Genomic DNA, 26,322 nt, shown 5'->3' on the forward strand with positions numbered 1-26,322 from the left:
TGTGCGTTATATATGGACACGGCTCACAACACTTGGCAGGGTTTCTATCCTGCTGCTTTGTTTCACCTGTGAAAGACATGATGTCAGCGCCATTACCAAACCATTCAGACAGACATTCAGAGAAATAAACGACGCCCCGGTCAGCCATCTGACGTCGTACTTCATCTGTCGGCTGGCCTCGAGTCAAACCAGAAATCAAAGGAACCGTGCATGTATCAATCAATACCAAACATTCATGTTACTCCATGTCAAAGGTAGTGAGAGCAAAATGTGAAGTCATGAGTTATGATGCAACTGAATCAGTCCATAAGGGTCATAAGTCATGAATATAGCAATTTCAAAGGGAGGCGCAGTTACTTAATTGTAATCTAAAGAAGTAATATATGAGCTCCTAACAGGGGTTCTGCAGTGATGTCACTGATATTGGAGACAGTCTTATTTGATCCCTTACATGAAAGATGCACGACAGTCTGGTACATTGACATCTTTATTGTATATATTTTTTTCTTGTTTTTTTTCTCTGTTCCTTACTGAACCTTCTGTGCTCCCATCATCCCAGCCGATGTGTCTGAACCCCAGATGCTATCATGTGAGCAGCTCCCCAATGAGAACCTCAGTGCGGCTCTGGACCAGAAGATCACGTCTCCAAACCGGGTTCTGACTGACACCGGCTCCTTTGCACGGGTGGTTGTGGGCTTCCCAGACCTCATGGTGAGATCATCAGAGGGTGTGGTGAAAAAGTGTGGGTCCACTTTGAGCGTGTTTTTAAAATGGACCAATCCTGTGACATTAAAGCTGCATTAGGCAACGATGAGTTTCAGATGTCCGCTGATAGTATCTGCTCTGTTCAAAGGGAGGACACCATTATGTGCACAGAATATTAGGCAAAATATGAGACATCTGCAGTTCAGTAGAAGTTTAAGTGAGGTTATCCAAGCTTCAATATTTTCCTCCGTAATTTAAAGCCACCAAGTTTAACGTTTTTCTCGCCCACCTTCATGGAGCAGCGAGGTAGGTGAGTGTTGAACTCTTTTGCGCTGTGGTAAAATGGATTTTCATTTACTGGTCAAAGTCGAGTCCTGAGCAGATATTAATATGTGGGTCTTCTCTAATAAACAAGCAGTGAAGTGGCAGAACTGTAGTTCCTTTCTCTCAGCCTAATGTATGCATGAAAAACAATCAAGTGGGTGGAGAACATGAATGAAAGCTGAGAGCTGGCTTGAATGAGGTTCTCTGATGCGGGTGCTCAAGCTAAACTGATAAATATGAATGTGCTTATAACGAGGCTACACTGCTGTTTGACTGATGCTGAAGTGGGGACATTTTCCACTTGATGTCTTTTCTTGACCAGTCCCCTAATGAGGTGTACAGCTTTAAGAGGCCCGTCGACCTATCAGAGATGAAGAGCACCGAGAGCGGGTCTCACATGTTCCTCAGAGGTGGGCTTCGGAGCGGCTCTCCCAAACGGGAGAATTGTGTCAGTCTGCTCTCGGCCAATCAGGTGGTCCGAGCCCTCCCACCCAACAGGGTGCCTCTGAAAGAGGTCTACCCCAAAGGTCAGAGTTCAGATTATATAAATGAGTTTTGTTTACATCATGACAGAGGACTGTATTTTGTGTGTAAACACGGTTTTCTTTGTCACTCAGATGTCACACCTCCACTGACTGCAGCGTACCTGGAGGTGACTGATCTGTCCGCCAAGAACGTCAAATACATTCCTGTCCCAAGGTAAACAGCAGTGTGTTTTCTCCCTGTGCGATTCTTTAGAACAGGATTTTACATCCTCTACCACCACCTTGTGGTCAAAGACAAAACTGCACTGAGAACTAAAGAAATCTTCCTGTATTTTTCACTATTATGTGATTAAACTTGCAGAATAATCATTTGAAACTGACTTTTGATGAATTAGAATGCTTAACCATCAATACCAGTAAAATGTGTAAACCAGTCCTTTTTACCTGTCCATCTAAATCAAAGGTTGTCCTCCTCGTGTGTGTTTTATGACAACTTAACCCTAGGCCCAGTTTATCAGTGTAAGAATAGAAATGCACATCGTTGCCCCTCTGATGACTTTCCTCCATGTTTTTATCGGCAGGTCAATGACTGTGTCACCGTACACCAGCTGGTTGTCCAAGGTGTCAGAGTCAGATGTGCTAATGGCTGCTCTCGGTTCCGGGGGCGTGGTCACGGTGGATATGGGCGGGTACATCCGGCTCTGGGAGACAGGACTGGACACCCTGCAGCGCTCACTGATGGAGTGGAGGAATATGATCGGGGGAGAGGATGGCAGACCCGTACAGGTAATATCACAACTCGGTTTCAAAAGGAATAATTTAAATGCTCTCAACCTGCAGTTCCTCTTAACACCACTGAGGGGCAGTGCTACTTTAAAAGTAACTCCTGTCAACAGAATCTAAACTGGATGCCCCTCTGTGTACTTGCCCCACTCAAAAATATATTAGCTGTGGAAACATTCCTGATTTCATGGTAATCGTAATATTTTCCAGTCCATGATTTATGACCCTGCAACGAGGGTGGGTGTGAATGAATGAATGGACATTGTGCTGATGATGCAATAGGTTTGACCCTCAGCGTGGGTCAGAACATTCAGACCGCAGCACTGAGACAGCATTGTTAAGGTGCCCACACACACACACACACACACAGACAGCGACATTCTTCAGATTGCGTGGCCTTCTAGATGCAGCAGGCATTATCTGCACATCTGTGTTTAGTTCACAATGCACTGAGACAGAAGACGTAACGTGCTGAAATGAGAAAAACCAAGGAGAGTTATCATCCAGCCGGATGATTCACTTCTCTCTCAACATCCAAACATGATTTAGAGATTCTTAAATGTGAAATAGTACATAAGTAGAGTTTTGTTAACTTATTTGGGAAAGAAAAGCCATCACTTTTACTGTTTTTTACACTGGCTGCTGCATAAGATATTACATGACTATTACGACTGGGTTTAAAATATATTTTAGTCATTAACAGACACACACTCCCATACACCTGCACACCTGCAAAACACACAGCGCCTCTCTCTGGCCTAGATTCCTCTGCAGTCATGTCTTGTTTGATGGGGCACCTTGAGTCCACTGTAGGTCAGACTTCCACAGACTCTCGCTGTGCTCTGTGTTAGCTCTCTGCAAACAACAGTGGCTCTACTGTATTTAAACATACTACAGCCTAAAAGACTGTCTGTATATCTGCTGCTTTACCAAACTGTTTACACACGACAGCTCCATACGAGTTTACCTGTTTGCTCATTTCACATATACAAGCCTTGCCAAATACCTTGTTTTTATTACACACTGAAAGCATGTAACAATCATGCTTTTGACCAACGTATAAAAAAAACGAGGAAATCTTTCTGCTAACAGTTTTACTTACGTATGTCAGGGGTGATTAACAGGTTTAATTAGCAAAGATCATGTGGTGGGAGTGTGTGAGACAGTCGGGTCTTCAATGATAGTAGGTCAGGAGACATCAGTCATCATCTATCTGGTGCCAAGTAGTGTCAGCAGGTAACCACAGTATCCAAGTAACCACAATGAGAGCAGCTCAGTCTGACACTGAATTGTACAACTTTTTTGTCTTAATAACTCTGTGTCTGTTTTGTTTTTTTCTTTTTTTGTTTAGTGGTATGTTTGGCCACCTGCCATTATTTCCCCGCTTTTTCCTCTCTGAAGATACCTCATCACTTCACTCATACGTTTATATATGCATGCTTACTTCTTAAAAGTTCAAATCATCTGCAGAAGTGCCTTGCAGACTTCTGCTGTCATGTTCAAACAACAGTTGTTAACAGTAACCTTGAAAGAAGCAAATTACATTTTTATAACACAACATCTTTTGCATGTCTGTCTGTCCTGGAAGAGGCATCTCTCCCCAGATTCCTCATATTCATAACCACTTCAAGACTTTTTGGGGAAGTTCTTATACAGATTAATCGAAGGACAGAGGGTGTTGATGGAGTACAGATTGTGAGGGATGTTGAGGCAAATTTGTGTCATGATGGACTGTAGAAATAAAACTGAATTGAGTTGACAGGACTGAACAAATAACAGGCCTTGTTACATCATCACACACAGTCTATAATGATTCAAGTCCAAATTACTACATTTTAGTTTCCACGCACTTTCACAAACACATTCAAAAATACACAACAATACAGGCTGTGAATCACTCATACCCATGTTCAAACAGTCATGTACAGGCACGTACTTACACACACACACACACACACACACACACACACACACACACACACACACACACAATAGCATCACTCCTAAATCACTCTTTAGGCGTCTATAGACAGAATCAGAAATTTATGAGGCTATTAATCCTACAAGACAAGGCGTGGACCGCAGATGAGAGACGGAGAGACACTGGGTGAAAAAACAAAAGAAGGAGCGGAGGGAGGGGTGAAGACATTGATTCCCACAGTCATAAAACTCATGTTTTCTCCACTGCACCGCCCTCGCTCTCCTCTTCTTCCATTTCTGTGTCTCAGGGTTGAGGTGCCCTCGTGAGATTATTACCACCGTGACCAGGCGCAACGACAACACAGCAACAAACACCTCTGGGGTTTAAAAGGCATTTTCACGTTGTCTGTGACGTCACTGGTGGACATAATATTGGCTTTTGTTTGGAGCAAGGAAGTCTGACATTTTTTAATTTAAAAAGTTGGAACTCTTATTTTTCTCAAACAGCTCTGTGTGTGGTTTGACCAATTTTAACTGACATTGACCAAACAGCTCACCAACTCTCATCAGATTGTAATAGAGCTGTGGGAGGAGAGAGGCCAAAAGTCCCATTCATTCTTCCCATTTATGTCACATGACTCACAGTTGAAGCCCCTTTGCAGTTTAGATAATAATAATAATAATAATAATAATAATAATAATACATTTCTATAGAATTTGTTAGAATGCAATTTTCCAAATTCTTCCTAGACATGATAGGAAATACAAAGTACAATATCAGAAATTAAAACATAGATGAAGCATTTTTTTTAAATCCCTTAATTTAAAGCCATCAAAAAAAAAATCATCATTACAAAATATTGAGAAGTTGGGACACTGAAATGTGACACACAAGTCATCACAAATGACTCATATCTCCAGACCAGGAACCTGAGTCGAGTGTGGCCCCTCGGAGCCCAAAATGGACGCATGTTGTAACGCATCACTCATCATTTTTCTTCAGTCCAAAGTGGAACATTAGTCACCCGCTTACTGGATTTGACAGAACCAGAGTAGAGTCCATTACCAGCATGAAGATGCATTCATGGGTTATGCTGTCAGCAGCAGGAGAGTTTTGTCTATATACAGCGTGATGACAGGGGTGGATTACTGAAACAGGCTGGTGCTGAGGATGTCCTGACAGCTCAGATGAACAGATTTCAGAGATGCACAGCAGGGTGCAGCGGATGCCCGACCTGATGGAGGTGGTGCTGTGTTGTCAGACGCGTGTGCTGTGTTTATCGAGAGATCAAAATCACATTCATAAACACTGATATGTCTCGCCGGTACAGCTCAGCCTTTGAAGTCACATTCCTGTGCATCAGGTGCTCACCCTCTTCTCCCAACAGGCATGTGTGCGCCACAGCTTGTGTTCTCTTGCGGTGTTTCGCTGTATGTGGTGTAGGACACATGCACAGACACTTGTGCATTAGTCTGTAATGGGAGAGCAGTCACATGGTGGAGGTGAGCTCGTGGAGGTGAGCTGTGGTGATGCAAAGGGCTCCGACCTTTGACCCTTTACCTCACCACAGAGCTATGGCACCAAGGTCTCTCTGCTTGTCTCTCTGTGTATCACAGCTCTCCATTGCTCCGATGGTTTACAGCTTCATGAGACGCTTGGGATGTTAGTGAGTTTAAATTAACGCAAGCGCCTCGGTCCTGACCGCGTTGCTGTCGCACCAAGAATGACGTTAAAGTGCACCCTCTCTAATATTTTGATTACACAACAAGTTACCAACTAAATCAAATATGTAATCTGAATGTATTCATATTGTCGGGCAATTCGCTCTCAAAATATTCAACTTTTTGTCAATGCGATCTCCGTGTCCATGGCAATACATGGGTTATGACTAACAACTGGAAACAATCAGTTGCGTCAGTAGAAGCAAATGTAATGTATGCAATGTTTACTACTCCAGGAAGTAGTCCGACCCTTAGCAACGACATAGCAACACTACCCGCTCCAAACCACTCGGGAGTAGCAAGATGGCGTCGGCCAAATTCTGAACTCGAGGCTTCATATCGGCCGTTCACAAACCAACGGGTGACGTCGCTGCTGGTAACCGCTTGGTTAAAACCAAACCAGTCAAGCTAACCGCCGCGAGGATTTTAAGTGTACGACTATCCATGGTGTTACGATACGGGTGATCGGAGCGACAAAGAAGAGACCCAATATCGCATAATGGGTCACATTTAATAGGCCTATAACAAATAAAAACAACATTATATTGCTTGTTATATGAAATTCAATTCCAGGTATATATTCGCAGTGAGGAGGCGGAGGGATATTTCTAGAGATGAGCAGCGTGAGATGTCATGTTGATTTGAGCACGTTTCAAATGTTCAGTCGACCAATCAGATCTCTGGGTCGGAACTACTTGTTGTATAATGAGCTACATTTGAGACACTACTGATCACCAAAGCAGCTCCTCCCACTGTCCCCACTGTACCCTCTGTCCTCGCTGTCCTCACTGTCCCTGCTGTCACCAATGTAGTCGCTGTCGTCGCTGTCCCCACTGTCCTCACTGTCCCCACTGGCCTCACTGTCCCCACTGGCCTCACTGTCCTGTTAGGAATGGCCAGTAAAGATTTTTCTCATGTGGCTCTTTGATGTCAGCAGCCAACTCAACTGGACTTCAGATGTGATCTGCTGCGACTGTGCATCAGTCTGAGTCTGTGGATATTTGTAGGACACTGTTTCTTCCACATGCTGCGTATTTAGATCCTGTGGTTTAGATACCGATAGTATTTGTGAGTTGGAATAAAAACAGAATGCAATGATTTGCAAATCACGTAAACCCATATTTAATTGAAAATAGACCAAAGACAACATATCAAATGTTGAAAATGAGAAATGTCATTGTTTTATTAAAAAACATATGCTCGTTTTGAATTTGATGCCAGCAGCACGTCTCCTAAAAGTTGGTACAGGGGCATGTTTACCACTGTGCTGCATCACCTCTTCTTTTTACAACACTCTCAACGTTTGGGAACCGAGGAGAGTTTCAGAAGTGAAATGTTGTCCCATTTTTGCCTGAAGTAGGATTTCAGCTGCTCAACAGTTTAGGGTCTCCCTTGTTGTATTTTTCATTTCATGATGCACCAAATGTTTTTAATGGGTAACAGGATTGTAGGCTGGCTGTATGTGTTCCTTCACACAGTGAGTATTATCTTGTCTGTGTAATCTGACATGGAGTGTATCAGACCAAAGCTCCTAATCTGAGCTAAATATAGAGAGCTGTGCTGACCCAGCAGCTTCATGTAGGTGTGAGAACGAACGGGCTGAGCTCGGAGCTGCTCTGTGTCAGTTGGAGGTGTGGACGGTGGGTTAGTACAGAGAAGGGAGGGGAGGGGAGGGGAGGGGAGGGATCCTCCTCTACTGAACTGCTGCTCCGTCCTGATAAGTCTCTGTCCAACTGCTCAGACCATAACAGACCAATGAAAAATCAAAAGCAGCACTCACAGCTGTCCACAGTTTACGAGAAAACCTCATCCCCCACAGATACCATTCAGATTCCTGCAGTTTGTAAGAATGCAGCTGAACCACAGGGGATGCACTTAGTCTCCCACTGAACTGCCCCTTTCTCTCTCGCTCCGTCATGCCTGCCAGACTCTGGCCGGCCGCCCTGCCTCACGACGAGAGCCAGGATGCTGATTTTGGCTCTGATGGTGCCATTGAGATTGGACCTAAACATCCAAACCTCTCTGCGCCTCCTCCTCTCCTCCCCTCTCCATCCCTCCCCTGCAGAGAAAGACAGAGCCCATTCTGTCCATCCCATGAAGACCTCAGACCTTAGAGATAAAAACCTCCTTTAGTTCTGTCAGTGCTTTGACTGTTTGGTAGGTAGCAGAGTCTTTGGGCTTTCTGATGGCTCTTGCATACTAATTCAATACATCAGGGTGCAACAAGGAGGCTTCAAGAGAAGTTGTGTGAGCTTGGGAAAGAAAAAGAGTTCATAAATCTCTTTTAATGGCGAAGTGTGATGACTGTCTCATTTCCCACCCATTGTGTTTGCTTTTTAACCTTTCCCAGGTACTAGTTTAACACCGTTATTGTCGAATTACCGCATCTTTTCTGATAACACTAGATTCCTCAAATAGTTTAAATCAGGGGTCACCAAGCTTTTGTTTTCCATTGAGAGCTACTTTGACAAAATGAAAGAGCTACTCATGTTCAGTAACATTTATTTACAAAGCTGAGCTCCTCCCACCGTCCAAAAACATGCATGGCAGGTTAATTGGTGATTCTAAATTTCTCGTAGGTTTGAATGTGATCTGTTTCTGTCCGTCTTTCTGTGTTGGCCCTGTGATGGACCGGCGATGTGTCCACGGCACTTTACATGCTGAATGTTTGTTGTCCCTTCAGATCACCATCCAGAGGGACAGCGGCCTGGATGTCTCCGACCCCAAACATGGCAAGATCGACCTCAACAACGCTCCTCATGTGGGAGGAAACCAGTGGGCAGGAGGCACAGGTAACAGCTGTTCTTTTACTGAGTCAGCAACAAGCAGAACCTCCATCTATCCGCCAAATGCTGATTGAATCTGTGATGACATTTTACACACACATTACTATGACTGATGGCGTGATGTGAGGAGGTGTGTATTTGTGCAGTGGTGTGCTGCATACTCGCAGCAACTGCTTTGCTGCCCTTAGGCAAGGCACTGATCCTCTATCTGTGAAGCTGGTAGTAAAAACTGCACACGGCTGCTGCCAGAATCTATGCATGTGAATTTGAGGAAGGGTAATCAAAGCGGTGAAACAATGGGTGCACTTGACTTGGGAGAGGAGAAGAACCTCCTCTGTGAAGACACTACTTTGTCCTGATTGGTATGAAGTTTGATCGACACGCATGCTGTGGTGTTTAATTCTAATCTAAGACCTTCAGAGCAGTAATCTACTGTTGTTATCGCTCCCAATTTATCGATCTGCTCCTTCTGCTGCTCAGGTTTTACATCTGGTCACCAGACACACTGTACAGTTTAGCAGTTTGTCATTGTACAACCCCGTTTCTAAAACTGTTGTGACGCTGTATAAATTGTAGATAAAAACAGAATACAATGATTTTCAAATCATGTAAACTAATATTTAATGGAAAATAGACCAAATAGACAAAAACATCAAATGTTGAAATAGAGAAATTTTGTTTTATGAAGAATATATGCTCATTTTGAATTTAATGGCAGCAACACGTCTCAAACTGTAAACACCACTGTTAAGCTCTCCCGGAAGTCCTGACTTCTCGATTCTTTCTACACCTTCAGTAACGTCTCTTCGCTCAACATCACTCATCTCACTCGTGTACCATCTCCCGAGACTCTTAACTGGCTTATCTAACACAGAGGGAGTTTCCTCCTCACCTACAAAAAACGCCACTCTTTCCTTTAACCAAGGAGATGCTGTGTGAACTTAATCCCTTAATTTAGCCCACTCTAAAAACTCATTAAATTTCCCTAACAATCGCCTTGCACAGTCACTAACAGTGACTAGTGTTAGTAGTCACTAACATCATGTCGCTCTGATCACCCTCCACATCCATTGTAAATGCTAACGGTGGAAATATAACAATGATCCAAATTGTATTTATTATTTTTCTCATATTTTTCGTAAGTCTATAGTTTTCATTAAAACAGAAAGAAATGAAAAATATTTTCTCTCCAGCAGGTGTTCCATGTGACTTTCCCCACTGTAACCCATCACTCTGCCCATGTTTCTATTAAACATGCCAATATTTCATTTCATGTGTCAGACAAACTGTGTCTGGTCTGAAAACGTTACAGAACAACATGTTTGGGTGAATAAACATTGTGTACAGGTTCAGCACAACACTGAAATATCGAGGTTAACGCTCATATTCTTCAAATACAAACCACAGAGCAGCTGCAGGTTTTCCACACAGACCTATATGAACTACCAGCTGCTGTTTCACAGCTTGGATGGATTTCAATGTGTTGGCATGTTGCTCATTGATGATGATAGGATGATCTGTGTCGTTGGAAGATCCGTTTGTGAGGACCTCACTGTCTCCAGAGCCCTGAGGTGACTTCTGTTGTTATTTGGTGCTATTTAGCTATATATATATAATGGAGTTGAACTGATTTGAAAATGAAAGGCAAACACAGGGAGGTCAGCCGTGGTTTTGAATTCGCGCATGGCACCCGAAGTTGAACGTGTCCGACCTGACAGCAGCTTTTTTTATACTCCTCCTGCAGTCACCGGCAGATCTCGCCGACCATCAAGTCAGATGAAGTCAGGCGCAATTGAAATAGAACTCACCCAATCAGTCGGTTAATCCATCAGTTCATCTACAGAAATTTAACTGCCTTTATCATAAGTCTTTTACCATAAAAATATATAGTATCTTTGGGTTTATGACTGCACAGACCAGTGGTTCAACATTAATGGTGTGTGTGTTATTGCAGTAAAATGAATCCAGATGTAGTTTTGAGAAACTTTGGGTAAAATAATTGTTTCCAAGTCATAATTAGAATTTTTTTTAGTGCCTCCATAAGACTTTGGTTGGTTCCTCTGCAGGCGGCAGAGACACTGCAGGTCTGGGTGGTAAAGGGGGCCCCTATCGCCTGGATGCAGGGCACAAGGTCCACCAGGTTTCCCAGGCTGAGAAAGATGCTGTCCCAGAAGAGGTCCGCAGAGCAGCTCGGGACATGGCTGAGAAAGCCTTCAAAGAAAGGTAGGAAGCATGAAATACACTCTGAAAATGCCTGTTCGGTTTAGAAAAACATGCTCGATCTTTAACTTATAACATCATAACTGAGTCGACTCCACAGGTGGGAAACTTCGGTGAGGTGTGCACATGTTTTGGACTTGTTGTCTTTTTCCGCCTCAGAAAATACCCAGAACTGAAGTTCTGTGTGTGTGTGTGTGTGTGTGTGTGTGTGTGTGTGTGTGTGTGTGTGTGTGTGTGTGTGTGTGTGTGTGTGTGTGTGTGTGTGTGTGTGTGTGTGTGTATACATACATTCACTTCAGAGAGGAGGGTTGAGAGGGCATCCCTTTCACTAGCTCCACCATGAAGGCCGTCTCTGTTCGCTTTCGCTTCAAACAGTCTTGTTCTCTTTTCTCCCTCACGCCCCTACCCCACCTCCACCTCACCTCCACCCCTCCACGTCCCTCTTTCCTTCATGTTCCTTCACTGGCTGCTTTCACACCAACAGGACAACCTCTCTCTCTTCATCTCCTCTTGTTTTGTCTCTTCTCTTCTTCCCTCTGTCTTTCCCCATTTCACTCCCTGTGTTTTTGTAACTGTCCTCTCCCCGCCTCCTGCCCGTCCATCAGTGCCTCACTGAGCCCTGAGAATATCCTGTAGCGACATGCTGATTCTCTGTTTCTAACTAGCTGTCACTCCTGCTTGCGTGTTTTTTAGTACAACAGGTGAGAACACAGAAATACCTACCGAATGCTATTTTTTTTCTCTTCATATCACAGAGCGACTGTCAGGCTGCTTCCATATCTTTCTATTCACTCTGACTCCTTTGTTTACTTATCTTAAGGTTCAACATCAATCAAACTATAATCCCTGCAGAAACCCTTGAGTATGTGACACACACACACACACAAGCAAAAACAGGCTTTAGGTATGCCTGAAACATGAAATATCCACGTGATCGTGCACACACTCAGATACACAAACACACACTTCTCTGAATATGTTTCTAGTTGTGTTTTTACAAACGTGTACTTTCTTATTTTGGATGTCAGAAAAGGCTGTTTATTTCACCTAGAAACTCTAAATTGACTCCACAACAGAAAAGATGTTCCACAACAGTTTGTGATCCTGTTTATCGAACTTTCACTCGTCGTTCTTTGCTATATTCTGATTCCATAGTGAGGAATGTGCTGTGTGATCAGATGTGTTGAGCAATATGTGATTTTAAAACTGTAACTAATTCTGTGGTTCAGTTTAACAACATACAAACAAACACAAGAATGGAGGCGAGTTTCCTTCAGCTGTGAATTCATAAGCTTCCTAAATGTCAGAGTAACAAACACACAAAAAATGGAACGCGTGCTTCAGCAATAAACGTGTTGTTATTGCTCAGTGTGAACCATATTTCATGCTTTTCTTAGAATATGAGAACAGAGATGCCAGTTAATAGCAGGACGACCACAGTGAGCTGCAAGTCTGACTCTTGTGGGACTCTGAGATGTTTGACAGACGTGCAAAGCCACAGTAACAAACAAAGCACTCGTTCTGCTTCTCTAATTAAATGCCTCATAATTTAGAAAAATAATATCTTAAAAGAAAAGATCTGAGTAGAAAACGAGCTTCTTCATCAGTGTCTGTGGCCTGAGAGGAGGAGCCATAGCGGTGGATGCAAGGCTGCTATGTGTCTAGTGTGTTTAGCTGCAGGGAGTGTCGGCCTACGTTCTTGTTTTTGTGGTGTGTGTGTGTGTGTGTGTGTGTGTGTGTGTGTGTGTGTGTGTGTGAAACTTCAGCATGCCTCCACCTTATTGAGCCAAAGCAGACTCTTTCTTTCTGTTTGTCACTCACTCACTCACTCCGTCCTGTTTAAGTCAAAGTTCAGGAATTTAAGGGAAATAGCTACGGCCACTGACCACATCCACTTTCATGCATCCTTAGACACACATATATATACACACGTAGGAATGTGTGGAGGAAGCCACTCCGCTATGCACCGTTTTGTGGGCTTTTTCACATTCAGAGAACATCACGTGAATGCAGAGGAACAGACAGAGAGGCTTGTGTGCAGGTCAAAAATAACTGGATATATAATGTGTGTGAGACGCCACAATCAAGGCCAATCATTGTAAAATGAAATAAACACATTGAAACATACTATGTGTGCTAAATATTCAAAAGAGGACCTAATCTACAATTTAATCAAGCACTCAAATGTGGTTTCATACAGACACTGGCTGCTGTCATAAAGTCCTCTGAGTGAGTTTGTGCGTGCAATCTTTTGATTGCATGGCTGATGCCAGTGCAGGCTACACAATATATTCTTCTGAACCTGCTTACGCACACACACACACACACACACACACACACACACACACACACACACACACACACATTTGTTGCAAGCTGTGACACATAAGGCCATACAGGCTCTCTGTCATCCTCCGCCTGTGTTCTGAAGTCACTGTTCTGTATCTCTGTGATGGTTACGGTCTGGTTGTTACCAAAAGTTTCAAACACCTGGCAGAGATTTCACCCACCTCTCTCCAGCACACACACACACACACACGCACATACACACACACACACACACACACCAGTTTGCGCAAACATGGTGGAGGTAGGACCCCTACCACACCCGAAGAGGGTTCTGTGTAAGTGATGCTAAAGTACCTGCACAGTGGGATTATACTGAGAAACTGGGCTTGGGAGTCTCAGACCACCTGTCTTGTCAAGTCCACAGGTGTGCTTTGGAGCGAATAACCACACACACACACACACACACACACACACACACACACACACACACACACACACACACACACACACACACACACACACACACACACTCAGAGTGCTCCATATGTAACAACACTGACCTCTGTGTCAGTTTGTCCCGGGCTCATTAAAACATGTCCCTTTTTTCACACTTTCTTTCTTTACCTACCGCACAAGAGGAAGTACGAGCAAATTTGTAAAATAAAAACGTGTTATTATTCTGCCCTGCTGCATTCAGAGAGTAGTAGCCTAGCATCCATAGATTTACTTGATTTTGAATTAAAAACAACAGGCATTGAGATGACGGAAGAAGATGATGATGCTTGTAGTAGAGTTTGATGATTTGCACAAAACCTGGAATCTTTAAAGCTAAGTTAAAAGTTTAATTTCCAAGAAGGAGGATGTTCAAGTTCACATGATAACAGTGAAACACTTTGAACTGCATCACTTAAACTAACGAAGTGACATTTAAAGGTGTCCTGAGGACTGTAGAAGATTCGTACCCACAAACACATGTCGATGAGCTCCAAATGTGCCTACATCAAATCCCCCTATCAGCTTTCAAACGTGTCAATTTGATTTGAACAGAATTTATTACATGAATAGACCGATCAGCCACAACAATACATCCACCGACAGGTGGAGCAGAAAGTATGATACAAAAGCCCGGCAATGAGTCCAGTTTGATTAAAAGAGGTGTTCATTTATTTAAACGGGCGTTTGTGGTGTTGTTGAACTGTGTTGTGTCACACTGACAGATGTTCCGTATATTTTGTCAACCTAATTCATTTAAATGTGAAGGGCAAAATGTTATATTTTCACAAGTCATCCATTATTTAAATGTTTCTATCCATTTATCACTTTTTGCCAAACATTGAATCCATTATTACTTCCAGTTAGCTATTTATTTGTTTTAGCTAACAATTTTGTTAATTAGCTACTTTTAGTTATTACTTCTGATATTTTTGTGTATTATTACATGACAGGCTATTTTTAGATTTAATCCATTACTATTAGCTAACTATGTCTTACTTTCAGTTAAGCATTGGTTATGTTACTCAGTTAAATATTTATTACTTTTAATTTGATACTTTTAGCTCACTATTTATTATTTGTAGCTACTTCTTCAAAACAACGTCTTGCTTCTTTTCTTCATAGATTTCAGGCATTGTTCACATTCATTGCTCAATGTGCACCTTTGTTTTTCAATCAAATTATAACTTCTGTTTATTAATTGGGCAAATGTGTCCCTGCTGCCCGCCCCTGGTTGGCACCGTTTTTAAATGACATGGTGGACTAGTTTATTCCCGGGGACATGAAATTCACATGTCTACAGATTCAAGAGTTTTTAAACCACATTGATCTGGTGGAAGTGGATTGTAGGTTTTGTGTGCTTGTGCTGCTTTCACTCACCTGGTTTGTACCATTATGAAAACCGAGGCCTGCAAACTCTGATACAGCTCCAGAAAGCAGAAAGTCACAACAAATCCAACGTACTTTGTGCTTGAACGGAACGTGTGCTTTGCTTGCAGAGTGAAGTTATGGCTAACACACAGTGTTTCTCTTCTCCCTCTGTGTTTTTGCCAGGCTGAAGGAGATTGATATGAGCGAGTACGATGCTGCTACGTACGAGCGCTTCTCCACGGCTGTGAGGAGACAGGTTCAGTCGCTGCGCATCATCTTGGACAGTTTGCAGGTCAGCTTCCCTCCACGTGGCATCACATTCAGCACTTTGTCTTACACAAGCCTCCTTGTTTTGATGAATGTTGCATTATCTTGAATGCTTCCTCCTGCAGCTATGATCAGCAGGTAGTCAGTGGACCCAAGATGAAACCACAGTACCATCATATGATTAGGATTTCACTTTGTCAACACATGATATTGCTCATCCCCGTCACATTTAAATGGCTTAAATATTCAAAGCCAAGATGTTGTTTTCTTCTCTGGTTTGAACAACAGTCTGCTTCGGTCAGGTCAGTTCATCTGAGCAGCTCACGGCCGGCTGTGTCTCCTTCTGGCTGCGACCCGACTGCCGGAGCTGATCGCCGCCATTCTAGACAATTCTGATGAGACGAGCCGCAGTGCGTTTCGAGAGCGTCCCAGAAGTCTGTCACACCTCCTCTAAAAAATACATACAATGTATTTTTTTTTTGATAGAAGAAGCATGAAGCTGCCCAGAGCAGATCGGCCGAGCAGGAAGTCAGACACAGGAACAACATTAGAGCTTCAGGTCAGCGGTCAAAATAAAAACACCTTGTGACAAAAGTCAAAGAGAAGTGAAAATCAACAGCGTCAACAAAATCAAACAGACGAAACGCTTCGCTCCTGGTGAGGTATGAAGCCATGCAGAGGACAATACAAAACTGCGTCACAGATGTGATGTCATGGACTCGTGTCCAGTGGAATCCAGATTTTTAGCATGGTTCATGCAAACTGTGGATTTTGATAAAGTAGCTTTTATTGTAAAGTTACAGAAAACAAAAGTCAGTAGATGACAATGGGTTGACCTCATGCAACCCCACACATGGTATCGGGACAGGAAGGAGGGGTCGCTGTCCCCCAGGAGCTCTCTGATTGGCTGGAGTGAATGAGGATTAAACACGTCGGGAGTGGTGGAGCAGAATGTCATATTGTCTCCATTTCATTATTTTGGTTTGCACTTTCCTCCCTTTGTTTGAGCGTATCAGCATGAACGTCACTGGTGTGTGCGTGCGTGTGTGTGAGGAAAATGTGTGTGTATGAGGAAAGTCCTGCAGCCTGCCACCATGATTACAGAGCAGTGACACTGAGCCTTCTCTATTATCCTCCTGTCCAGGTGTGAAGCTCTGTTTGTATGTGTTGTGGTGGGTCGGTGTTTGTGAGTGTGTGCGTGTGTGTGTGTGTGTGTGTGTGTGTGTGTGTGTGTGTGTGTGTGTGTGTGTGTGTGTGTGTGTGTGTGTGTGTGTGTGTGTGTGTTTGTGTTTTCCATCCAGGTGTGTGCAGCCTGGCTTTGAACCAGAATGTTGGGTATTGTTTATATTTGTCCTCGTAGCCTGGGGCTTTTTTCTCACTGTAAAAATGATGGAGATTATACCAATCCCTGCAGGCGAGACGCCGTGAAGTCATGTTGTTTTTTTTACCATACCTGAAGAGTGATTTAAGGAGTCTCACACACACACACACACACACACACACACACACACACACACACACATACATGCACACTTAACCATAGCTGCCAAGCTGTCAATAAACTGATAGTGTATTGTTTCCATCTGCTGGAGTCTCCCTGAGGGAAAGCCCTCTCCATTTATCCCCCAACAATGGAGCGCCTTGCCAGATATAAACACCTGGACCTGTATTGTCAAACAGTCTCAGAGTAGGAAACTACTCTGAACCGGTCCCAGATTTACTGAACAGTTCATATTTGTGTAGACTTTAAGGCACGAGGAACTTTATTAACCAGACAAATGACTCTGACAATATTTAGAAGAGCTTCAGAGGGTCTTGACCTGTACAGATGGCGGTCATGCAGAGATGCCGTAAGAGGAAAGATTGAGATACTGTACATTAAAGTACCATATCTCAAACACATTTCTGTTTATTTTGACGTAAACATACTGAAATTACAGGTGAGAATTTAATATCTACTTCTGGGGTGTGTAATAACAACGAGTTTATTAGGCAGTCATCTTTTTTGTTTTATGTGACTGTCCTTGTGCAACATGTAATTACTTTATGAAGAAAAAGAGAACATGTTGTCTTTCAACAGAAGACATGGTCCTTGCAGCTTCACACCTTTTGGTGTCCCGGATGAACAGCTTTGCAATAGAAATGTCTCGGGTCTCTCACAACAATCGATTTTCAGCAACAATAAATCAGGTTTTATTGCTCCTACACTGCCCAGGATCATTTATTTTTTCATTCCTTACTCCAAGTTCTGAAATAACAATGCTGAGCAGCTTTGTTATAAGCTTTGTAATCAGTGTGATTAGACGTGCCTGCTCAGATGATTTCACTTAGACGAGTCCAGATTTCTCACTATTTACTTTTAGGAAGACATTTATTTTCTAATCCATGACTCACACTCTAACCTGATTCATTTATTTACACAGGCTGTTCGCACACAGCGCTACACATAAAGGTGTGTTCCTTTTCAACACTTCAAACTGCACCATTAAAACCACATTACACCATCTTTTCTTTTTACTTTGCAGCTGAGCAGCTGAGAGCACGTTCAGGAAGCTTCATGATTAACCTTCTACTTACGATGAGCGTTTTTAGTCCAAGTCCAACTCGGTTCTTTGGGGGGATTTTGTGGAGGCTTGAAAAATGTGCAGAGCTCTTATTTTGTATCCCAGTGTAATTCAGATCTTTATTGTCCAGCAAGAGTAAAATGTTTTTGCAGTAAGGCAACAAAATCAGCCTCTGCTGTAATGTGCACAGTTCTGTACCGTACACAAGATTTAGAGATCTGAAGATGTTTAGATTATTTAGTGCTGAATATCATCCAGACTTAAATTCATTCTGCAGCATGACTAAAGCACATTTTCCACTGCCAGTACAAGCTCTTATCTGGACCCCCCTCAATATGGCGACGCCACATGATGTCATCCTCAATACGACATACACACAAGCAATGGAAAATATGGAGGGAACACTGTTGCAGATTGTTCCTGGTTGTTCTTGCATGAAAACATCTTCACTTTAGTTTTATGGGGAACAAAGCTCTAAATATAACTTATACAACACATACAAGTCTCCTTGTTTGAACTGTGCATTAAAAGAAAAGTGTACATTGTGTTAACAAGTACACAACTGTATATCTACAGAAACTATTGACGCTTATCATCGATGTGAAGTCATAAGACCTGTGTCTCGTGTTGGCTAATCTTTGTTCTTTTGTATGTGCACGTCATCTATTACGTAAAGAAAAATCTCAACACTTAGAAATAAAGATCAGCACTCATCATGTGGGACCCAAAGTGGGTGGAGAGCGACGGATTGGTGTCCTTCCTCTGAAACCAGACGACAGGAGAGAGTGATGTTGGATGAGCTCTTTTATACTATGATCATACTGTATCTACTGTGAAGCTTGCTTGTAGTCTGAATGTGTCAACGGTCGGGGTTAATTGTTTAGCTTTGTTTCCCAACTTTCCCAGCTCTGAAAGCTCCTCAGAGCAGAATGGAAATCATCGCCCCAGACAGATTTTGAAGTATGGTATTCTGTTGACTCGTACATAGCATGTACTCACACTGTGTGTGTGTGTGTGTGTGTGTGTGTGTGTGTGTGTGTGTGTGTGTGTGTGTGTGTCTCTGTTTTTCAGGCAAAAGGGAAAGAGCGGCAATGGTTGAAGAACCAGGCTCTGGGAGAGCTGGATGATGCTAAAATCATCGATGGACTAACTGGAGAGAAGGCTATCTATAAACGCAGGGGAGAGCTGGACCCAGAGGTGTGTGTGTGTGTGTGTGTGTGTGTGTGTGTGTGTGTATGTGTGTGCGTGTGCGTGTGTGTGTGTGTGTGTGTTGCTCCATATATTTAAACCACGGTGAAATGTTCTTTATTTTCATCAGGCACACCTCCAAACGCGCACACACACTCGCGGCCTCGCACGCATAATTTTTGACCTTTATCTGTCAGGCGCTACATTCCAGTGATGTGTGTGAGATTATTATTACACCCTGTTTCTGCTCAAGCTCACACACAGTTTCCAGTCATTTCTTGTACTGTCTTGTATGCCTGAATGACTTCATACACACACACAGCACAGAGATAGTTCCCACACTAATCACACAAACACACACCAACCATAATATGCATGCCATGTTTGTCCAACTTTTCCTGATCCGAGTGTTGCATATTTTTGGTCGGGCCTGAAGGTCTACTTTGAAATAATTGCAGCCAGTTTTGAAATCCTGGCCCTGTGTTCAAATGTTATTTTGAGAAAGCTACACCAAAATCAACAAAACACCATCCAGAGTAAGTATTTCATTTTAATTAAATTGTCACTACCTGCTGATTTTCCTTGAATGTTTTGTTTTTACGTGTTTACAGCTGGGCAGCCCTCAGCAGAAGCCCAAACGTCTGCGGGTGCTCGCCGACGTGTCGGGCAGCATGTACCGCTTCAACGGCGTGGACGGACGCCTGGAGCGCTCCATGGAGGCCGTGTGTATGGTGATGGAGGCGCTGGAGAGCTATGAGCACAGGTTCAAGGTGAGAGCGTCTCAGTAGACACCGTGTTACAGACGATACAAGCTTTGACTGTCGCGCCTATACGTACCACTATCATCAAAGGGACTTTTCATCACGGTATCAGGTGATAGATAACAGTATGCATTGTATGTCAAGTACAAAAATCTGATTTCACAAGGACATAAATATCATATAAGCTTAATTAATTAAATTGGGCCTTTAGATGAAATTTCACTAGTTTTACTTACTTTACTTTCTGTATAGATTCAGATATGTGCTTGAGCTGCAACATGATTGTGAACCAGTTTCACAGTAACAAGTGTCAAATAGCCATAAAATAAATAATACTAACCAACTAAGCCTTTTCTTTCTGAGGTGAATTTCATTTCCCACACTTGAGACTTTATTTGCGGGATTCCTGGGTCAATAAACTTTCACTTTCCCCCCTGGTGGTCTTTTGAATAAAAACACATTGAGGTCAAAGTGCTTACAAAGGTCCTCAGGCTGACGACTTCACCATGTAGAGCACACTGTGCTGTGTTTTGTCCACATTGTTACTGGTGAGAAAGAGTTCACACCGGCAACACATTTCATGGAAAATATGGAGTCGATCTTAACACCAATCATTGAAAAGAGAGAGGGGGCAGAGGGAGACAGACTTCTTGGCCCCTACGTGACATTCAACATAATACTGATCATTTATCTCTCACACACACACACACACACACATTTCAGCAGTCCACACCACATGTCAGCCTAACTGCCCTCTTTGCATAAAACTCCTTACATAAAAGTGCATCTGATAACACATACCTTCACTGTGTGCCCCTGGACCACCACTATGTGTGTGTGTGTGTGTGTGTGTGTGTGTGTGTGTGTGTGTGTGTGTGTGTGTGTGTGTGTCTTCTCTGTCTGTCTGTCTGTCTGTCTGTCTGTCTGCCTGTGAGAACAGGGGTGGCTTGATGCAACAACTGCCACTTTATAGTTTCCTGTCCTATTTATTTATTTACACCCTTCAAACCTTCATTCACAAGCCAGAAATGGATCAGTAAACTTACATGTCAGTGCTGCATAAAAGCTTTAATTTACTCGTTTTAGATATGTTTCATATTTTAAATTGAATTTAAGGAGTTCTTGATCGCTGAAGAACATAAAACCAACTGAAACACAGTAGAATTGACAGGACAGGAAAGACACAACAAAACCAGACTTCCTACCCAGCAACAGCGATATGGATGGATGAGACACAGAGTCGCATACCTCTGACCACCACGGCCATAACTGCCCTTTTTAGAAATAGCCCATATACGTAATACCTGCAGCCTGAAATAACTGCGAGTGCCAGGCAGCTTTATGTAAGCCCGTTATGATGGATGGTGTATGGGAGGCGTGTACACATCCGACAGGGTTAACACGCTGCAGCGGGTGCTGGTCGGAGCGAGGATAGCCTTGAGTAAGTTACAATTTGACGTCTCTGCACCGTCACACCTGCGTCTTCACACTTATTTCAGAGTGCTATTCCAGGTGCTGTGTTACCATGTGGGGGGTTACATAAAAGGCCGAGTTGTGCAACAATTAGAATATTGTCACCGATTCGACACATCATAAATTTGACTTTCTTTGTCAGGTCTTGTGTTACTTTCACTGTTTTCTCTCCACAGTACGACATAGTCGGCCACTCGGGTGACGGCTACGACATCGAGCTGGTCGCAGCAGACAAAGCCCCCAAGAACAACAAACAGAGACTCAAAGTCCTCAAGGTACACATTCCTCATCAGCCCAGTCATGTTTTCTTATTCCATACTAATAAGGGCCCACACACACTCAGCCAGAGAGACTGAAGGAAGTGGTGTGAATTGTTGTATTTCTTTCTTCAAAAGTCTGTGTTCCAATGCAGCTAAAAGTATATATTCACTCAAATGGGACTACAGAGCTGCAAAAACAGATGAGATGCGATCAGAAAGTCCAAAACGTGTTTGTGTTGCACATAAATGCAGCAGAGCACAGTAATGAACCCGAAGCTGTGGGAAGCAATAACTTTTGTGAGGATGTATTCCAAGTCACATCTCCTGATTAACATCAGCAGATGGGTTACACCTGTTTTTGGGACTACTGGTACATGCACATTCGTGATTTTTCAGCATGGACCTGAAACTTGAGCAGAGAGCCACATCAAATGCTTTGTCAAACTCAGGAAATCAGCAACAGAGACTCTTGAAATGTTTCAAAGAAAGTCTCCAACAATAAAGCAACGAGCCGCGAGAGGTTTCTTCCGAGTCGAAATCAGCAGTTCACACGTAGCACAGGTCACAAAAACACATGGAACACATGTTCCGATGTTGATAAAGCAACATAATTTGGAAAAAAACATACTCATTAAAGTTATTGCTCCCTTCTGCTCCGTGCACATCAGTGTGCGCCTGGAACAGTCTCTGAACTCTGATTGCACCTGTTTTCTCGTGGTTTTCAGCCATGCAGATAGTTTTGGTTTGATTTGTCCAGGGAAGCGGGGTTTTTTCTACTGATTTTACAGTTCTGTCTGTTTACAGGTCATAAGAAGTTAAACTGCTAAAAATGCGTGAGGCTTTTGTGTCTCCTGAAGGTGTAAAGTCTGATTGAATTAGCATCAGTTCGGGCGAAAGACTGCAAGTTTAAAAGTGAATCAAATTTGAGAGTGTAGATGTGGAAAGAAGTGCGTTCACTCTGCAGCTCCTCTTCTAACAAACCTGTTGTATCTGCCTCATCCTGCAGACCATGCACGCCCACTCTCAGTTCTGCATGAGCGGCGACTACACTCTGGAGGGCACGGAGGCCAGCATTACGGAGCTGGCACGAGAGGAGGCGGACGAGCACTTCGTGGTGGTGCTGAGCGATGCAAACCTGGAGCGCTACGGCATCCGGCCCGAGCGCTTCGCCCACGTCCTGACATCGGACCCGCAGGTCAACGCCTTTGCCATCTTCATCGGCTCCCTTGGCGATCAGGCTGAAAGGTGAGGAGGTGGAGACGAGGCTTTCCTGGTGGAGTTAAGTACAAGTCAGAAATAAGAGAATACGAAATTGAAGAACAGGTGAAGTGGGAGGAGAGGAAGCCAAAATGAAAACATGGTTGAGGCCAACAGGAAGAAAAGATGCGAGACAGAGGAGGGAAAAGGTTCATGGGAAGAGAAGAAGGAATGAAAGAGGAGCAGACAACTGAAGGTACATGGAGATGTAAAGAACTTCAAATGAATATTTAAACATCAAAATGAATCCTGACTGTAGCCAGTCATCCAAAACCACTAAAGCCGAACTAGACGTCAGAGCGAAGTGGAACAATGACCATCCACTTGAGTCGAGCTGAGGTGTGCTCATGTTCCCGCCTGCTGCTCGTCCTGCTGACCTTTGTTGTCACGTCTCAAATTAAATCCCGAGTTTTGCTGCCAGGACAAAAGAGAGTAAATTCACTCTGAAGTCCGCTCCACCTTCTTATTGTCATTCTGCTCCAGGCTCCTTCTGGAGCTCCCGGCCAGACACACATCCTCCCTGCTGAGGCTCGTCAGCCTCGGGGCCTTTGAAGAGCCGCCGGCTTAGAATGCAGTGGAGAGCTGAAGGGCCTTTAGAATGACAATAACCTGGTTTGCTCTTGGGCTCATGACTCTGTGAAGAGTGAGAGAAACAAGACAGAGAGAAGGAAGATAAAAGAGGGAAAGCAAAGAAAAATGACCAGAAAGCAGCTAAAAGGAATTACTCTTTAACTGATAGCAACAAGAATAATAATATTCTGACATGTCCCACATGCACGTGAGCACGTGGACTTATTTATGAGAAGCCAGAGTTTCATAATTTGACTTTAGGACACATTAGGACTGTGTGCGGGATGTGTGTGTCCTCACTTTGAGGAAAACAGAGCAATGCATTAACAAACGGAGGATTTAAAGAACAAAGAGTTCATGCAGCGCTTTCATTCACACACACTGTACTCTTTCACTACATGTTGAGCAACATTTCACACTGAAAACAAGCACTTGTCTGTCTTTTTATTTTGGGAAAACGATTCTAATGTTAAAGTTCAGTTCCTCTGTTGAACCCTAAACGTCTATCTCTGTTTTTTTGCTCTTTGTTTCAGACTCCAAAAGACCCTTCCAGCAGGGAGATCCTTCGTTGCCATGGACACCAAGCAGATCCCCCAAATACTGCAGCAGATCTTCACATCTACAATGTTGTCCAGTGCTTGACACAAACACACTCAGAACCTCAGAAGAAGTGTGTTGTGCTCGCTCTGACACTTATCACCACGTGTCCTTAACTCTCTTCCTGTATCAGATCACATGACTTTTATCAGATCAGGTCTGGAGACTCAACACGACAAAGTGTACTCCAGAAGCCTTCGGTCTGTCACAGTGTCGTGTTGGCGTGACACGGTTAAATAGTGTTTAGATGCTTTGTAAGGCGCCTCTGGGCTCAACATAACGCCTGTGATCTTCTGCAGTATGACTGCACTCTGCTGTGAAATGATACCGGAGGCGTTATGAATGTCTGGAGCCTGTCTCAGACCCCATGTGGGGATCAAACACGCAGCCTAACCTGTTGTTGTTTTTCATTGTGCTTTTGGCCGACAGAAAGCTGACGCACACACACACACACACACACACACACACACACACACACACACACACACACACACACACACACACACACACGTCTTTGTCCTGTTATGGACCGGGAGAGACTCAAAGGGAAAGACCACGAACTTGACACAGCCCCACTTAATTTGGATTTCCTCCTCGTTTATCGTCTGTCACACAGAAACGCACAGACACACACAGGAAGGGTGACACCGACGCACCACCTTGGATGAGCCGAGCGGCAAAAACTTGGCTCCTTTGGAATGTCGGGACTGTGTCCAGGGAATTTCCCACCTGACTGCACACGCTCTTTAAAGGCAGCCGCTGTTGCACAACCCCCTGCTGTGTGTGTGTGTGTGTGTGTGTGTGTGTGTGTGTGTGTGTGTGTATATATATATGTGTATTCTCCTACAGCATCCATGTCAACAGGCACAGGCCCTTTCCTTCCTGGTGGATGGCCCTTCTGACGCACTGTGCGCTCTCAGTCTTGCAAGGAATCTCAGCTCGCCTTTCATTGCAGGACCTCCTACTCCTCGGCCTTTTTCTCAAACACACACACGTCGGCCACTGCGAGATAGTGGAAGTAGAAAAGTCTGTGACTTGGTTGTGTGTCAGTGTGGGCTGAGAGATTCAGTGCACACAGGCCTGTGGCACGTGCACCAAACACCCTATCTGTGTCTCGTCATCATTTGGGATCACACATCACTCTGCCGGACTGATGGGATCAATAGAACTACAGTCTAACTCTTATTGATCGCTCTCTGATAGAGGGATGTTTCTGTCATTATTAACCTACTTTAATCTCCCCCTGACCTTCTCTTTCGTTTCTACTGATTAGTTTGACGGAACAAAAGTGTTTCTTGTTAAAAGCTCATGTTAGGGCATTTGAAAATGTGCATTGAAGCATGTTAAAATAAATGAATAAATAAAATAAATCCTATTTAATTGCACAATGTTATTAATTCATGGTGACATAAACTGTGAAAGTAATGTACAAAATGTTAATAAAACAAGTTAACTCATTACTCCAGTCTTTGTTTTGTCAGGTGTCGACTGAATCAGATTTCTGCTGCTGCCTGATTATTACATGGATAATCAGTTTGTACGAATTGGTCCCCAAACGCAGCCTGGTGCGAACCAGACCCAATTCCATTGTGTGAATATGGGTCTGTCACCCTCCATAGAGAACTATTGGGCGTAGGTTCATTTTAACCAATCAGCATGCACCGAAACTGGCCGACACTCTGCCACCTCTGTAACTAACTACATAGAGCCGTGTTCACCGAAGTGTTTTTTCCTGAATACAGCATATTTGTTTTAATGAACGCCAGCAGCTTGACGAGGTGCTGAGCCTTTATTCTGCGCTGCACACTGAATGTTTGGCAATTTTTTCCAGTCAGAGAGAGTTGAAAATTATTAGAGCTGCGCTCGTCACTGTCACCAGCCATCCAATCACAGTGAAGGTGTGGGACAAATGCGGTTAACCGCCGGCACTGGTCGCTGATTGGTCCGCCCTTCAGAGTGGATGTGAAAAACAAAATTTCAGATGAACTAAAACAGTATTTTTTTCAAGGTGGAGACCAGGCATCAGCCCATTCATTGGTTTGTGAAGTGCTGTTTTGAAGCCTTCACTGTGGCATGCTGGGAATCGCCATCTTTGTGTTTTGGAGCCAGAAGTGACCTTGGACAAACCAGGAGGAGAAAGGGGTGGAGCTAACTGGGAACCCATGGACAATACGCCCCGCCCACCGATACCAGAAACATGACTGCATGTCAATTAAACTAGGTATGCCTCTAAATATACCTCTCTTTAAGGCCTAATATTTAACTAATTATGACATTATATTCAGAAG

General features: G+C 43.5%; 1 protein-coding gene across 1 annotated transcript in view; it reads left to right on the top strand.

Moving 5' to 3' along the window:
* vwa8 (von Willebrand factor A domain containing 8) overlaps positions 1-25,494 on the top strand; it is a 73,690-nt gene extending 48,196 nt beyond the window's left edge. The window contains exons 34-45 of the mRNA XM_069155086.1: positions 560-711; positions 1,352-1,556; positions 1,647-1,728; positions 2,096-2,300; positions 8,623-8,731; positions 10,792-10,948; positions 15,281-15,389; positions 19,000-19,125; positions 19,728-19,886; positions 21,527-21,625; positions 22,617-22,855; positions 23,971-25,494. Coding sequence (XP_069011187.1) covers positions 560-711; positions 1,352-1,556; positions 1,647-1,728; positions 2,096-2,300; positions 8,623-8,731; positions 10,792-10,948; positions 15,281-15,389; positions 19,000-19,125; positions 19,728-19,886; positions 21,527-21,625; positions 22,617-22,855; positions 23,971-24,079 — 1,751 coding nt within the window. The 3' untranslated portion in view covers positions 24,080-25,494. The remainder of the gene's footprint in view (positions 1-559; positions 712-1,351; positions 1,557-1,646; positions 1,729-2,095; positions 2,301-8,622; positions 8,732-10,791; positions 10,949-15,280; positions 15,390-18,999; positions 19,126-19,727; positions 19,887-21,526; positions 21,626-22,616; positions 22,856-23,970) is intronic.
* The last annotated feature ends 828 nt before the right edge of the window (positions 25,495-26,322 follow it).

The sequence above is a fragment of the Embiotoca jacksoni genome, unplaced genomic scaffold (assembly GCF_022577435.1).
Source record: "Embiotoca jacksoni isolate LCO1_2020_lvr unplaced genomic scaffold, fEmbJac1.0.p SCAF_2, whole genome shotgun sequence".
NCBI classification, from domain to species: domain Eukaryota; kingdom Metazoa; phylum Chordata; class Actinopteri; family Embiotocidae; genus Embiotoca; species Embiotoca jacksoni.